This window comes from Mustela putorius, unplaced genomic scaffold, assembly GCF_011764305.1.
Source record: "Mustela putorius furo isolate JIRA1106 unplaced genomic scaffold, ASM1176430v1.1 tig00003949_pilon_pilon_pilon, whole genome shotgun sequence".
Lineage (NCBI taxonomy): Eukaryota > Metazoa > Chordata > Mammalia > Carnivora > Mustelidae > Mustela > Mustela putorius.
The window spans coordinates 7,670,975-7,688,340 of record NW_025422093.1 but is presented as its reverse complement, the minus strand read 5'-3'; the positions used below and the strand labels follow the sequence as shown (position 1 = coordinate 7,688,340).

The window sequence follows — 17,366 nt, the reverse complement described above, 5'->3', positions numbered from 1 at the left end:
AAGTAACTTGTCTGGAGTCACACAGCTGGCAAGTGAGTAAGATAAGTTTAACCCACATGATTGGAGCCCAGAGACTGCCTCTTGGTGTTGGCTCCTTCCCTCCCCATACTCTCGCTCTTAAGAGACCATCTAGTTCATCCTAGGCAAATGAAAATGCTTAGTATACAATTCTGCATAGAACTGGTGCTCAATGAATAATATAATTAAAGTGAATCTTTCTGGGCACCTTGGTGGCTCAGTGGGTTAAAGCCTCTGCCTTTGTCTCAGGTCATGATCCCAGAATACTGGGATCTAGCCCCATATCGGGCCCTCTGTTCTGCAGGGAGCCTGCTTCTCCCTCTCTCTCTGCCTGCCTCACTGCCTACTTGTGATCTCTGTCTGCCAAATAAATAAATAAAATATTTAAAGTGAATCTTTTTAATTTTTCTAAGAAACTCAATACAAAAAGGAAAATGCCTTTAGAACATAATAATTTCCTGTCACTTCCTTTTCAACTAGAGATTCTAAATGATGATACAGTGGAAGTATTATTCAGTTTTATCTCATTTATTTATCCCAGAAATATTCAATGAGCCATGGATTATGAGCATACCGATGAAAAAAGGAAAGAAAGAGACACAAAGATGTTGACCATGGCATTAAGTATTAATTATCTGCTGGCTAGGAGTAATTCACAGGGCCCCAGTAATTACCAGTGGAAGCGATCTCTTTATTAACTGAAATCCAACCCAATTCTTTTATTTGTTTTATTTGTATTTATATTTCACTTGACTTTATTTAGTCCTCACAAAACCTGTGTGAGTTAGGTTTCCCAGCCCGCCTTCACAGATGAAGGGATGGCCATTTGTCATTTAGCTTGCTCAGGCTTACGGAATCTCTGTCTCCTAACCCTAAACCCAGTACTCCCTCCAAGAGCTAACCATTGCTTCTTAGTTTCAGGGATTCAGAACCTATTGCCAAATCAGAGTCTTCAGACATGAGCCTGTTTTCTGACCCAGAATCATTAAGTGAAAGAGAGACCAGCATTCCAGGAGGAAAGACATTACAGTAAATGCTATGACAAGTATGTAGGTAATGGTACTGCAAACACTTCTTATTTAGGTAATTGTACACTAGTGAAAGTGGGATACCTTTTGACCATGGTTGGACACAGAACATGAGCTGGCAAAATTAACCAGGGTCCTCAAGCATTTACATGGCCTGAGGATCATGGCCCGGGTCTGGCTCACAATGGATCCACTGAGTCCATGGACCCATCCAAGTTCCTCATTGGCTCACCCAATCATGGTGAGGGTAGAGGGTATAACCCTCTACAATGTTCCTTGGCCAATGGGGTAAGAGTTATCATAGTAGAGAAAGCCTAGAGACCTATAACATCATCACCAGCCAAGACAAATCTCAAGTCCTATCTAATTAATTGAAAATCATGGACTCATGGAGGTGGGGGTGGGGGGCACAGTTAGCTCTCAAAAGGTTCCAACAACATATGCCAAACCAAAAATAACTTCACAGGTGATAAAGCTCCCTCCATTGCTAGAGAAATTGAAATTTAGTTATGGAAGTTAGTCAATATTGTCTTTTTCTTTCTATATATCTTAGTTATGGGAGTTAGTTAATATTGTCTTTTTCTTTCTATGTATCATTAGATATTCTTCCAAAACAATCAAATGTATATAACTCTTAGACATGAAAACAGATTTTTTCTTCTTAGAAATTTATTTTTATCTATAGGTAATGCAAATGCTATGGTATCACTCACTGCTCATCAGTTTTTAAGTCCGTAACACCTTCGTATGCCTAGATTAACCTTGAAACCATGTGGAGGAGGAAAATCCCAAGAAAATTTAAGTGTGGAGTCCAGAGTTTGGGGAAAAAGCCCAAATCATATTAATGGCATCATCATTCAATTTTCTACGTAAAAAGGGATTTATCCTAAAAAGAATAATCCAATATTCATGTGTAAACACAGATACCTACATTTTTATTTTTATGACTTTAGACAATAAAGCAAAATGATTATTCAGTGGAACTCTCAGATTTTACACAAGAGACTAATGTACTTGTACCCACAGTCCAAAACTATATTAACCACCAGGAAATATAAAATACCAAAAATGTACTGCATGCTTTCAAAGAACTAACATGGAATTCAGGTCTCAGCAGTATTAGAGTATGTAGTTAAATTTAAAATAGACTTCAAGGACTGGAAAAGCACCAAAAATAGTTACAAAAATGTGAAAGAGATTGGTATCTGGTGTCAAACTGAGTGGATTCAACCCCAAATCTCCTAGTTACATAGCTTCAGTTAGTAATTTCCCTTCTCTGAGCTTCACTTTCCCTCTCTGTAATGTGAGTTCTTGTGAAGATTAACTGAGGTCAGAGAAAGAATTCAGCACAGAGCCAGGCACATAGGAAGTACTCCGTGCATATTAGCTGCTCTTATTTCTATTATGTATTATTCAGGAAACAGTCCCAAGTGAAAAAGAGGAGTATCACTCGTCAACAAAATTAGGTTCTTTCAGACACTAAGAAAAACTTCGGCAGCTGGCATCATCTTTCCAAATTCCCTACGACAGCCCCTAGGAATAATCTGATGAGGTTGAACATTGAATACAATTAGTATAATACATCCCAAAGGCGTCTGCCCCAAAAATGTCCTCGCAGGCTCCCGAGCCCTCTGTTTTTCCTCTCCTGTAACCAGGATCATCATCACTTTTCCCCACCATTCAGTTTTTCTTCACTCTTGTCTTATCTTTTTAAAAAATTAATAATAATAATGATAATAATAGTAATAGTAATAATAATAATAATAATAATATGTTTTAAAAACCACTTTTTACTTCTGTGGTAACTTTGCGATATGGGCCCTGGAAGCACAGGATGTTTGGAACACAAACAACTCAACAGAGCCCTGCTGAACCGGCCAATATGAAACGGACCACTCCCTAAGTCAGTGAGAAGCGCTGTTAGTCTCCTGCTCCCGCCCCTTGCCTTTTTTGTGCTGTGCTGAAATGAAAAACCTTCTTGTGCCTTGCAAGAGAACATAATGTGCATTGATAAAACATGTTTATGCTTTCAAATATTTTGATTCACTGGGCAGACCATGTTACTAAGGCAGTAATTTTTGGTGACATGTCACTGAAAGTAAATTATTTTCCATCATTTTCATGCTGCATATTAACTGAATAATAAACCTGATGTTGGTAAAATGATGTTGAACTCTTGAATCTTAGAAAAATTATAGTGACCAGGTTTCTTACCTACAACAATGCCATAGGAAAAAAACAGAAAGTAGATATTGGGGGCAAAACTGCTCAACATTAGGCCTCCAGCTACCATGAAGCCACTGAAGATTGTCACAGGTCTTGCTCCAAAGGAGGAGACACAGAGGCTGCAGACAGGACCTAAAATAATAAATGAAACCTTCACTTATTTAACAATAACCTCCTTCCCACAATCATAAGTTCCATCCCATCATAAATTCAAAATGATTCCTTCCATCACACAATAACACTAAAGTAAACAGCTACCGTGTGTTTACTACACGCCAGACACTCTGCGAGATACTTCATATAAACAATCACATTTCATTTTAATCTCACTGCAGCCCAGGAAGGTAGATACTACCTCATTTTTTGATAAGGAAATTAAAGTTTCCGGATAGTAAGGCCACAGAGTTAAGAAATGGGCGTTCTGGAGTCAGACCTTCTTCAAATTCGAGTTCTAATATTTGCTGGCAATATGATCTCAGGCAACTGTTCTGATCTCTCTGTGCCTCAGTTTCCTCATCTGATGACTGTAATGACTGTAATGGCAGTACCACCTCATAGGGTTACCATGATGACCAATGAGAGCATAGATGTCAAGCTGATCCCGAGGCCTGACCCAAGGATGTCCCCAGTCACTGCCAGCTCTTCAGTGATGAGAACAGCAGCAGCCACCAGAATAGTAACAGAAGAAGACGTAAAAACCCAGGCAGTCTGATTCCTGAGCCCAGCGTCTTATCCATCATATTATGCTGAGGATTTTGCCCCCTGCATTTGCCCCCTGCATTTGCCCCCTGGTTAAACTTCCCTCATCATACACTGATGAGGAAAACAAGCTTGATGACTGGCTGAACACAACCAATCATGACCCTATAGAGGGATGTAGGGGTGATTATTCATTTCCTAGAGAATATTCTGGCAGGTGAGGCTAAATGGAGAAGCACCCCCCCATTCCAGTAAGAGTCCATCAGTACCACTGTCCTACAGTCTATGTGTAACCTGGAATTTGTGAGAGGAAGTACACTGTTGAGTGACAGGTAACGGTGACACTACCTGGATCTGTTCTATGGAAAAGTGGGTGACATGGATAACCATGGTAAGTAATGGGATTTAAGTGATAGTGAAATTCTCTCCCACTAGAAGTGTACCTAGAAAGCACCTACAACTACAGAGCTGAGCTTATCAGAAATGAAAGGACATTAAGGATTATTCAGCCCATTAGTCTCATTTACATGGAAGGAAACCAAGCCTCAGAGAGGTTGTCTAAGCCCATAGCAGAAGAGAGAGCCCAGGATTTAAAAACAAAGAGAAATACATCTTAATTAAGTTGACAACAGCCTTTCAAAATACAAATTATTATTCCCAATTTTTAAAAAATATAGTCACCAGGATGGCTAAGGACAGACAACAGTAAGTGTTAGCAAGGATAGGAAAGGATCAGAACTCTTAAAAACTGCTGGTATTGTCTCCTGAAGCTGAATATAGCATATTGTATAGCCCAGAAATTCTGCTTCTATGTATATACTCAAAAGAAATTCCTGTACCAAAGTATGTAATGTTCATAGCAGAACAATTCAGAGTTGCCTAGAAACCCAGATGTTCATCAGCAAGAGAACACAGAAGTGAATTCTGGTATAGTCATACAATGGACTATTATATGGCAATGAGAACGAATGATCTGTAGCTACACAAACAGAAGTATCTCATAAACATATGGAGAGAGAAAGACAGTCAACACAAGAAAGAATACCTTGTATAATTGCATAATTTGCAAAAATAGGTGAAATTACTCTATGCTTAGAAGTCAGGATAATGGTTATCTTTGGTAATGGGTAGGAAGTTTAACCAGAAGGGGGCATAGCCCCACTTCCAGGGTACTACCAACGTTCTGTTTCTTGATGTGAATGTGCTTATTACATGAGTATAATTTGTTTTGTGAAAATTTCACCAAGCTATACTCATGATATGCACACTTTTCTGTATATATCTTTCATAAGTGACAGAGCCAGGATCCAGCCACCCCAAGTCCAACATTCCTGCTAATACCAGAGAATCTCTCAAGTGCATACTTAAGACCAGGATATGACCATTGAGATACCACAGCTCTCAAAACACACAGCTCTCCCAAATTTCTCCCTGGTCATGAACTGGCCCCTGACTTTTCAGGCCTTCTGTGAAAGCCGCTACGGAAGGGCAGACTGATACAGTTATACGCCACACAGAAGAGAATACTCCGTGCCACTGTTTTAAAAGGAAAACCCACTTGAAAGACCAAACTTATCCAATAGTTGAGCTCTCTGTATACCCAATGAGAAATACTTAGACACTTCAAAAATAGAAATGATTTTAAGGGTCAAATTTCATAAATGGATGGGTGACATCATAAAAGCATGATCCTTCCGAGTTGTTTACCAGCCTCGTTAACACTGAGAGTTAGTGTCAACAAATTCAACAACACAAAGGAACTAAAACACAGAGATTATTATTATTGGCATACCTGGAAAGTTTCAAGTTCCATCCTCAAAGTAAGACTTTAAATCTATGCTCTTTGATGCATGATAACTCCACAAGGAGATGCAAAGTATGGGAAACTAGGGGTGTGGATGAAGGGTAATAATTTAATAGCATGTACAATTACACTGTGACTATTACATGCTAAAAAGTACATAATTATTATCAGTTATGTGATAAGTTCATAAACCATGTGGGTCTAAATACTTGAATCTTTGAAAAAAAAAAAAAGCTCAGGGAAGACATGAGCAGAATTTCTTTGATGAAAAGAGCAAATTGAAAACTCGTTTTTAAAAATTTCTCTACTTTCATACTGCCATCTGCTGTTTACTTAGAAAAATATCTTGGTCTCAGAGATTTAAAACAGAATTTTAGAGCTGAAAGAGGCCTTGGATAGAGTCCAAACACCACATTTTTAGAATGATAAAACTGGAACTCAGAAAGATCCTGCAATTTGACCAAGAATCCAGAGCCAATCAATGAGAGGGCTAAGGCCAAAGTCAGCTTAGCATTCTTCCCAACTGAGAAGCATTTCAACTGACACCTAAAAATCAAAATATTAATAAAAACGCCAATGTACATTTGTTAATATCTTACAGCTTAAGAGTTCCTATGAATTTATGGCAGATGAAAATGTAACATCCATGCTTGTTTTGGTGTTTAAAAGTTCAGAGCAAATTATTTTATTCTCATTCTAGAACCACAGTATTTCTAGATTCTGTTTATATGGATTTAAACCACAGCAGTCCCGTATTTCATCAATAACAATCAGGGCAAAGTATAACTGGAATTGACCATTAAGTCACATCTGCAAGACATGACACACTTGTGTGTTTAGTTCTCAGTAATAGCAGGCAAGTTTCCCAAGATGAGAAACCATAGAGTACTCCTCAGTGCTGGACGAGTTTCAAGAGATAAATACAATGGAAGGACAGCTCTCAGGGGAGATTACTTTTAACGCTTCAGGTCTTGTACTTTACAGAAGGCGCCTCTGGAACAAAAGTTAGTTAACTCATAATATGAGCCAGTGCTTCCATCTATGGAAAGTTGTAAAATTTTAGAAAAAAGGAAGAAGGAAGCTTCATCGTCTGTGTGCCAGTTTTTAACAAGCAAAGTCAGTTTTTAAAATGCAACAGCCGTCTATTATCTCTGCCATTTCATTTAAGAGAAAGAAGGAATCTTTTAATAAGGAAATAGTGAGAATATATCATTTGCAAATAAAATGGAAAAGCGTGAGAAGATAGTGGGAAGCTAATACACACCAAGGATCAATGCCTTCATATTCAGTTTGCCTTCAGTGAAAATGTTTCTCGAAACTACAACTGTGTGTATACTGGTGTTTGGGAGACATTATTACTATTACTACATTCTGTCTGGGAGATTAATGTTGACAAGTTGGGGGAACTGAAAGTCCTTTAGTCCTTGGCTAAATGTTAAGTGGCGGAGCCGCCAGTCAGCACAGAATGGTCTCAGGATGGTAGACGGCGGTGCAGGGCACTAAGAGGGGAACAGCTCTCTCCTTCCTTCCCAGCGTACAGTAGTCAGGGCTCTTAAAGATATTCTATTCTTCTAGCAACATTTTTGGCACAGTGGGGACACATTCACTCAAAAAAAGTAAGAACCTGTATGTTAGGAAATAACCCTACAAACTGAGGAAAGGAGCAAAGAAAGTGAGCAAGATAAGGATGGGATTTTGAGCCCTGCAACCTCGTCAGTACAAAATGAAACTAAAAACATAAAATAATTTGTTACTAGTCATCTGCAAATCAGACTGATTGAGGTAATTTTCAGCCAATGAAGGGAATAAAAAAGGAAGTGAAAGTGAAAATTCTAACTGAAAAAGCGTTTTGTTATGATCACGGGTGAATTAAGAAAATGAGAAGAACGAATTATTATAAGGAAGTCGGAACGATCTACAAGTGAGTGGTGAAATTGTTTCCTTCAGCCCTCAGGGTAATTTAGGAAGAAACAACAGAGCTACATTTTTGCTGGCTGTTCAAATTAGCATGGAGGAAGAATATATTTCTTAAAATTTTAAAATACGTTGGTAACATTATATTTAGGTCTGCATTCATTAAACGAAAAACTAAATATTTGCTCACTGTCATCCCTTCACTATTTACCAAGTGTCTTCTCGAGCAACGCTACACAATAGAAATACAAGGACCCGGACGCGTGAGCCACATATGGAACTCTAAACTCCCTCGTAGGAACATTAGAAAAATAAAAAGAGGGGCGCCTGGGTGGCTCAGTGGGTTAAGCCGCTGCCTTCGGCTCAGGTCATGATCTCAGGGTCCTGGGATCGAGTCCCGCATCGGGCTCTCTGCTCAGCGGGGAGCCTGCTTCCTTCTCTCTCTCTCTCTGCCTGCCTCTCAGTGTACTTGTAATTTCTCTCTGTCAAATAAATAAATAAAATCTTTAAAAAAAAAAAAAGAAAAAGTAAAAGAGGTAAAATTAATTTAAGTAATACATTTTATCTCACTCGATACATCTAAAACCTTATCATTTCAACACTGCAATATCATTAAGGAGACATTTGAAATTCTTTTGTTTTGTAGTAAGGTTTTGAAATCCAGTGTGAATTTTTTACACTTAGAGTACTTCTCAACTTGAGCTTGCTGCATTTCAAGTGCTCAGTAGCCACATGTGGTGGGTGGCAGCTGTGCTGGACAGCCCAGCCCCGGAGTCTCCTATCATGGCAGAAGCACAGAGAGGAGGACACACAATATAAGACCTACCCCAGAAGACAAAATAAACACACAAGTGTTCAATTAAAATCCAAGGTCATGGGGTGCCTGGGTGGCTCAGTGGGTTAAGCCTCTGCTTTCGGCTCAGGTCATGGTCCCAGGTTCCTGGGATCGAGTCCCGCATCAGGCTCTCTGCTCAGCGGGGAGACTGCTTCCTCCTCTCTCTCTGCCTGCCTCTCTGCCTGCTTGTGATCTCTGTCAAATAAATAAAATAAAATAAAACCAAGGTCACAGATAAGAGGCACCGAAAGAAAGGCTCAAATCATGTGTTTAGGGATTTCAGAAAAGGGAGACCGCCATGGGAAAAAAAAAAAAAAAGCCTTGAACTGGGCCCTAAAATGTGCTTATATCAACAAAGGGATGAAAATTCTAAATGGAGGAAAACCGAAACATAATGTGGTTTTCAAATTTGTCATTATTATAAGATAGCTTTGGGAAAGAAAGCATGCCTTTTGGGAAACAAATCACTTCCATGCACTTATTTCTCCTAAAATGTTTCAGAATCCCAAGAGTGGTCAGATGGTGAGGCCTACTGCACTGAAGCCGTAAGTAGGCTGACAGCACAGTGAGGGGAAAAAAAAAAAAAAAAAAAAACAGAGCTGTAACCAGGTTGTATGCTGGCAGCAGAGCAAGCATTTCCTAAGAGAGCAGATGACTGAGCCAGGAAAGTCTTACCCCGATACCCACAATGCAGGGAGCCCAGCAAACTCTTGTAGGTTCTCATCCCTTGTTCCTGCTGAGACCAGAATTTCAAGTTCATCTCCCTAAAGGAAGAGAAAGGCACTAAGGAGCCAAACCCACTCAAATTCTTGATCATGCATACAGCTGCTTTGCTTGCTGGTTGGTTTGCTGATCTATAAAGAGCACGGAAAGCTTAAGCAAAACCTGGAGTCATTCTCACCAATCCTGGAAATGCCTAGCATCCTGGGAACTGGCCGATGCAACAGAACCCTTGCAGGAGGCAGAAATTCAGTCCTACTTGAAGGAGTAACAGTGCCTGAGAGTAAAATCGTCCAGATATCCTCTAACACCACTCTGCCTGCACTCACAACTCATTCAGCAAGCCCAACTGGCTATGCTGAGTCACTATTAAGCTGAGCATAGATTTATTGACTTATTATCAGTTTGCAGGCCTTTGGAGAAATTAAGGAGAAAAGGGAGGGGAGAGACTGTTAAATCTGCTTAGAGCACAAAAATAGAGAACAAAAGGTCTCCCTGCTGTTTCAGCAACACTGTTGCCTGAAAAACGGCCCCACCCTTCTTGAATTTGAAGAATGACGTCTAAAGGAAAAGTGTTTGAGCTCATCTGAAAACAATGCAGGGCCATGAGAGCCCCTGATTTCAGTTAAGTTCCTTCCCTCCTGTATCCGTCACATTTCAACCAGAGAAACAGAACCAGAAGATGTGTGTTGGGAAATTTATTGCAAAAAACGGGCTTATGCGATTGTGAGACCCGGCGAGGCAAGTACAAAACCCATAGGGCAGGCCACCAGGAGGGGCGGCTTGACACTCTCTGGCACAGGCGGAAGCTACAGCATGAAGACGGAATTTCTTCTGGGAAAGTTCATTTCTGCTCTTAAGTCTTTTTAAATGTACTGAGTCAAGTTCACCCAAATTATTGAGGATAATCTCTCTTACTTAAAGTCAGTTGATGGTGAACTTGAAGCACATCTGTAAAATACCTTTAAAATAACACCTACACTGGTGTTTGACTAACTGGGGAATACAGGCTACCCAGGTGGATGCTGACCATCACATTTCCCAATGCAAGGCCTCCTTCTGCCGGATTTACTCTACCTGGCGTACCTGCAGTGCAGGCTGCAGACCTTTGCATAGAGGGAGTCAGTGTGGATGGCCTTCTCCCTGTCAGCCCACCATGCACAGCCCTTCCTTCCATCTAACAACCCATCTCTATAAAACTCCAGACATTGCTTTGCCTTTGCATTTTCGAAGTCTGAAATTATCAGTAAGCCTTTTTTCTATCTCTTCCCTGAAACTAAAATCCCTGATAAGCACAGAGGATAAGCTTTTGAATCCTGAGCACGGAGGAGATGTGTAACGGAGGTGAGCTCGTTTACAATATAACCCCAATTCCCAGCTTTTTTTAACGCAAGGATCATCTGAATAAGCAAATAATTCAGACGAGAGGAAGAAGTATTTTCCCCTCAACTGCTCGAGTTTCAAAGAGAAGGAATGAAGAATTAAGATGATGAAGAGTGTGAAGTAAAGGAGTGCATGTCTTGCATGGTTCGAATATTCTACTGTTAGCTACTGTCCAAGTCTAGGTTTGCCAGAGAAAAGGGGTGGGCCTTTACATTTGAGATGCTCAGGTACAATCTTACCAAAGTTCCAGTCTCCCTCCAGTCCATAGCCCAGAAATATCTTTGTCTCTCATTCTGAAGGGTCCCTTTCTTTTGCGGCTTCCACAGTTTGGTCTGAATTGCTTGTTAAAGTAATTTTATTTGTGGCTGATTCTTGTCCTCTAATAGCTAATATTTGTTGAGCACCTGCATCTCAGTCATACCAAGCACCATCTCCATTATTCTACACAACAATCATAGAAGGTAATACTTTATTGTCCCCAATTTAAAGATGAAGAAATGGGTTGAACACGTTAGGAAAACTGGAGCCTGGGGGACCACTATTCCTCCTAGAGAATGTGCTTTGCCTTGGGCGTCATCTTTGTGTGGGCATCTTAGGCTCTATATCTTAAGGACAATAATGCCTATATCGGTGCATTGTTCGGAGGATCAACTAAGATCAAGTAAGTGAAAGCGGCTGATACTGAGCCAAGCACACAAAAGGGTGCTTAGTGAACGTTAAAGGACAAGCACAAGAACCTCAGAATTTAGATGTTGCTTGGCAAAAGTACTTACTCTTCTGTGCCTTGCTCAGTTATAAAGCTTCAGACATTGGATCACAGAACTGAGGATGACATCTTCTATGTTTTCTCTGGACAAAACTGGGTAAAGGCAATGACTCATGTTTCTCAGATATAATATGGCCCGCCTGCATCATAGTCATCTGGGGAGCTAGTTAAAATGAAGACGCCCAGGACGACCCCTCCTCCCCCCACCCCACTGCACTGATAGGTAGGAAATTGCCTTTTTAGACAAGCTTGAGTAATTTACATACACTCCTGAATTTAAAAGCAAATACACACACACATACATATATGTATGTGTATAAATCCCATCTTTATCAAAAAATGTATGAATGTAAATATATATATATATACATATGTATACATTATATTTTATCAAAAAGATGCAAGGTCATCCATTTTTGTGGGGTTTCTTTTCACCAGAATCAGAGTCAGTGGACATTATTTTTCATGTTTTATATAGCATGAATGGTGCTACAACCAAGCAGAAACCTACAGTAGCTCCATTTACAAATAAGTCAAAGCAAATCATACATTGGAGAATTCTCAAGAAGGGCAAGATTGAAATCTAAGTCAAGAGGGTCTAAGCCAATGGTAGCTCTCAATTGAAAATCACTTTTCAGGCTTACAAAAATTCATGTATGTGGGCCCCATCATAGATTGACTGAATTAGAATGTCTGAGGGTTGAAGAGAGTAAACTTGATTGACTCCTCTGCTGTTGTTGTCTCAAAATTCTTAATTTTTAACAAGGGGCCTTGCATTTTTATTTTGCAATGGGGCCTGCAAATTATGTAGCTGGTCCTGGCTACAGATTAACGGGGTGCCCTTGAAGCAGAGGGAAGTTGGAGTAAGTGCAGAGCTGCAGTTCACTTTGAGTCTCAGCCTGAGTTCTGACAACCAGGGCCCCATCCATCCCTAAGGAGCTCTCAGCTCCTCTGAACCCTCAACACCTACCTGGACAGACTTTGTGAAAAAATTTGTTTTCTGAGTATGTGCTAACTGAGGTATATATCATTTTCATCATCCCTGACCCTTGCTGGAAGATGAAGTAATGACATTTCTGTTTAACTTAGTATTTGCTAATAAAAATGGTGACTAATTGGAGAACATTAAAAAATTCTGTCCTACCACAGACAAAGGGCTGATACCCAAGATCTATAAAGAAATCCTCAAACTCAACACCCAAAAAACAGATAATCATGTCAAAAAATGGGCAGAAGACATGAAGACAGACAGAAGACACTTCTCCAAAGAAGACATACAAATGGCTAATAGACACATGAAAAAATGTTCATCATTAGCCATCAGGGAAATTGATCAAAACCACATTGACATACCACCTTACACCAGTTAGAATGGCCAAAATAATAAGACAGGAAACAACAAGTGTTGGAGAGGATGTGGAGAAAGGGGAACCCTCTTGCAATGTTGGTGGGAAAGCAAGTTGGTGCAGCCACTTTGGAAAATAGTGTTGAGATTCCTCAAAAAATTAAAAATAGAGCTACCCTATGACCCAGCAATTGCACTACTGGGTATTTACCCCAACGATATAGATCTAGTGAAAAGAAGGGCCATCTGTACCCCAGGGTTCACAGCAGCAATGGTCATTGTCTCCAAACTGTGGAAAGAGCCAAGATGCCCTTCACCAGACGAATGGATAAAGAAGATAGGGTCCATATATACAATGGAGTATTATGCCTCCATCAGAAGGGATGAATACCCAACTTTTGTATCACGTGGCTGGGACTGGAGGAGATTATGCTGAGTAAAATAAGTCAAGCAGAGAGCGTCAATTATCATACGGTTTCACTTACTTGTGGAGCATAAGGAATATCATGGAGGACATTAGGAGAAGGATAGGAAAAGTGAATTGGGGCAAATAGGAGGGGGAGACAAAGCATGAGAGGCTGTGGACTCTGAGAAACAAACTGAGGGTTTTGGAGGGGACGGGGGTGGAAGGATGGACAGGGGTGGAAGGAAGGACTGGTGGTGGATATTAAGGAGGGCACGTATTGCATGGAGCACTAGGTGTGGTGCATAAACGATAAATCTTGGAACACTGAAAAAAATAAATTAAATTAAATTAAAAAAAACTATTTCCTCTTCATACCTGATCATTTTCAAGAAATCAGTACTTGCAAACCCGTATATTAACATATCAGTTATCATCCTTTTGTACTTTGACAGCTTTGCAAACAATCCGCGTTTTAAAAAACTCTTTCAAACAAATCTTGAGCAAACTCTTCCTGTTTTTCTTGAGTTCATAATGACAGTATTATTTTCATTTGTTTAGTTATGTTTAGTTATCTTATCTGGCATGACCAGATGATCCAGGATTGTTTTTCAAGTCCTGCTTTTAATTTAACAAGGTAATACATTAATTGGAAGCAAATGTTTTTGTTTTGTTTTGAGAAATCCCTTTTAGGGGTACCTGGGTGGCTCAGTTGATTAAGCAACTGCCTTCAGCTCAGGTCATGATCCTGGAGTCTTAGGATCGAGTCCCGCACTGGGCTCCTTGCTCAGCAGGGAGTCTGCTTCTCCCTCCGACCTCTCCCCTCTCATGCTCTCTCTCTCTCTCATTCTCTCTCTCTCTCTCAAATAAATAAATAAAATCTTTTAAAAAATCCCTTTTAGAGATCAGGAAAGATAACATACTCAAAAGAAGGTACAGCTAGTTTATTTTGTTTTCATGAAATCATTTCAGAACTGAAAATTACCTTACAAATCACCACATCCAATGTCCTTATTTTCTCCCTATGTTCCCACAGAACAGAGATTGTGATTTGTTCAATGAACCACGTCAACTTCGTAGCAATAGGAAGAGACTCCGGGGCAACTGACCCCAAACCATCCTAGCACTCCTGTGCTTAGATAGTTCCAAGTAAATTACATGATCATTAAACACTGCTGCAGAGTTCAAACTATTACTTCAGAAATAGAAGGGTCATATGATTTTCATCCTTTAAAGGTAAATTAAAACCCTCTATTGTTCTTTCTAAAGATGACAGGAATCACATTATATCATATATAAATGTTTATGAAGAACATTACTCTTGGAGACATTATAAAAAGCCTTTGAAGACAAATATATCACATCTACATCATGCATAACACTGCATTAGAATTCTGAATAGCATCACCATTGTGAGATGGGACAACCCCTTGCTATGTCACACTTCTCTTATAAAGGGGACACAAATGATGTTCATACAATTTGATCACAGTGTGCCTAAATGGCAGAGAACTAACTTTGAATTATACAGGATCTGCTTAGTACTGCCCAACATCACGTGGTCCTCTGGTTACCAGCATTCACTGGACATGCCTGGATCTGTGCCCTCATCTCCCTGTGAGTCTCTTAAGGGCAGGAACAGTGTGTTTACTGTTCATCTTTTTATATCCAGAATCTAGCACACTGACTGGCATATAACAGCAAATAAATGGATAAAGAGATGAATGACAATCTTCCAGATCCCTGTATTTTCACATAGATTTATTATAGTGAAAAGGTACTAAAATTTCAATGAAAGCAGGGAATATGTTATACTTAAAATATATATATATCTTTCTATGGCTTGCACAGTGTTAGTGAGGCCGCAAATTTAATTCAACGATAGGGGACAGAGGAGAAGCATGCATTTATCCACTTACTTGCAAGCAAGCCAACTCCACTTGCAAGGGATCCGACCCAGGCTGTTTTTCCTTTTCCTTCACCAAAGATGTCCAGCCATTCTATGTACAAGACTCCAACAGCCAACGGTGATCCATAACACAAAAACTGAGTAAAAAAGGAGACAAGCACAATCACCCAGCCCCATCCACCATCAGGTGACTTTTTAAATTCCATCGTAGGTAAGAGATCAAGAAAGTATTCTTCTGTAGGTCCTAAGCAAAAAAAAAAAAAGGAGAAAAACATATTTAGAGTGTGGTAGGGCACAGTATTTTGGATTAAAAATATCTCCTCCTAAATTAAGTCATAAAAGTCTTCTTTAAAAATACACATGGAAAAGCATAAAATATCACTGACATATCAAGTTAACTTAAAAAAAATTTTTTTTTTAATTTTACTTATCTATTTGACAGACAGAGATCACAAGCAGGCAGAGAGGCAGGCAGAGAGGCAGGCAGAGAGAGAGGAGGAAACAGTCTCCCTGCTGAGCAGAGAACACGATGCGGGGCTCTATCCCAGGACCCTGAGATCATGACCTGAACCAAAGGCAGAGGCTTTAATCCACTGAGCCATCCAGGTGCCCTAACTTTAAAATGTTTACTCTTGATTTGAGTAAAGAATACATCCACATGCTTCAAAAGAAATTTTTTAATTGCAAAAAGGCACAGTTTGAACACCTTGTCCCCATTCACCAGGTTTGGTTTCTTGCCACATGTTAGCTTCCCCAGGAAGAAGGTTCTTAGTAAGAAGAAAGTTTTTTAGAACTATTCTTTTCCATTGGAAGGTAATAGGCCGGAGAGGAAAAAAGATAAGCAGCCATGTAGTGTCAAGGAAGGGGACTTCTAAAGCTGGAATGCCCTTCAGAGTTGCTCTGAAGAGTTAGGCATGGAGAGTTGGCCCATCACACTCCCATGTTGGTCATTCACCGGGTTCAGGCCATCCAGGGAGTGGGCATGACCATTGGTGAGGGGGCTCCCTTCAAATGAGGCAATCATTTCTGTAGGGGTGTCAGCTGAAGGCATCCACACAGTGCAGCTAGGGCAAGGAATCTCTCAGTCCCAAAGGGAGTCTGGAGGGGAACTGGTAGTACATCATAACACCCACCAACTTGAGTATCCTCCCAGACTTTCTCCACGAATGTACAGGAAATTTCCTCTTTTTTGACAAAAAATAGCATATTGTACATTCTATTCCAAACCTTGTCTCATGCCCTTAACATCCCCAAGATTTTTCCCTATCAATACATAGACAGCATCCCTAGTCATTTTTTTCTTAATTAAGCACAAAGTATCTCACCATATGGTTGCACACTGTTTATTTAGTTACCAAATAAGCAAAACATTACACAGCCTTTTAGTCTCTTGAGGTGTTTGGCTATTGTTATCATATATTATTGTTTATTACCTAGATTATTATCTAGTTCAAGAATGAAAAAGAGGGACCAAAGGTATATAATCCACACCTACCTATTTCTCGCCTAACTCCCATATCCTCCACAGGAAACCAGTGCTTCTTGTTTCTTTTATATCCTTCTTTAGAGTTTGTTTATGCATATATTGCTAACTCAAATATAGCTTTCCTCTATTTTTTACACAGAAAAATAGCATGATATATATGTACATATATACATATGTATCTGTATATGTCTTGCTTTTTTTCACTTGGAAAATATCCTAAAGATCTTTCCCATCAATGCATAGCGACCTTCCTCATTCTCTTCTTTGTGCTGCCCTGTGTTTCAGTATAGGGCTTTCTCTTAATTCTTAACTAATTCTCTTAGTTCCCTGTGATTTACAATGAAAACAACACCGCAGTGAATAACCTTACATATACATATATCTTTTTGCATATATGCGTATCTGTTAGGTAAAACCTAAAAGAGGAATTGCAGAGTCAAAAGCTATGTACACTGTAATTGTAACTAATATTACAAAATTGGCTTCAAGGGATTAAACCAATTTACGTCATGCCCGGCAATTTGCCGTGTGTCATAAACTTTTGGATTTTTGCCAATATGGTAACTGTAGAACAGTATTTCATTATAGACTTCACTTGCATTTTTCAGCTTTCCCTGAATGTTGTATGTCATCTCATAGATGAAAAGCTATCTGTAATTCCTACCTAGTTCTTGGGTATGTATATACGGGTGTGTTTCGGGATTTTCCATTCTGTGCCTATTCACTCACCATTACCACATTAGTTTAATTATTAAGTTTAAGGTAATTTTAAGTACTCTATTCTTTTTGCTAATATTATAATTGGGGTTATTTCTTTGGCTTTTGTGCGT

The 17,366-nt window shown here is 39.6% G+C and overlaps 1 protein-coding gene across 3 annotated transcripts in view; it reads right to left on the bottom strand.

The window, feature by feature from the left end:
- SLC16A9 (solute carrier family 16 member 9) overlaps window positions 1-17,366 on the bottom strand; it is a 54,099-nt gene that overhangs the window by 15,709 nt on the left and 21,024 nt on the right. The window contains exons 2-3 of one of the 3 annotated variants that reach the window (XM_004765659.3): window positions 15,061-15,294; window positions 3,261-3,404 (exon numbers count right to left, since the gene is read on the bottom strand). In XM_004765659.3, the coding sequence (XP_004765716.1) occupies window positions 3,261-3,404; window positions 15,061-15,256 (340 nt within the window). In that variant the 5' untranslated portion in view covers window positions 15,257-15,294. Of the gene's footprint in view, window positions 1-3,260; window positions 3,405-8,515; window positions 8,607-15,060; window positions 15,295-17,366 lie in introns of those variants that run through there. The other 2 variants (XM_004765661.3, XM_013063056.2) reach the window with 2 other exon arrangements.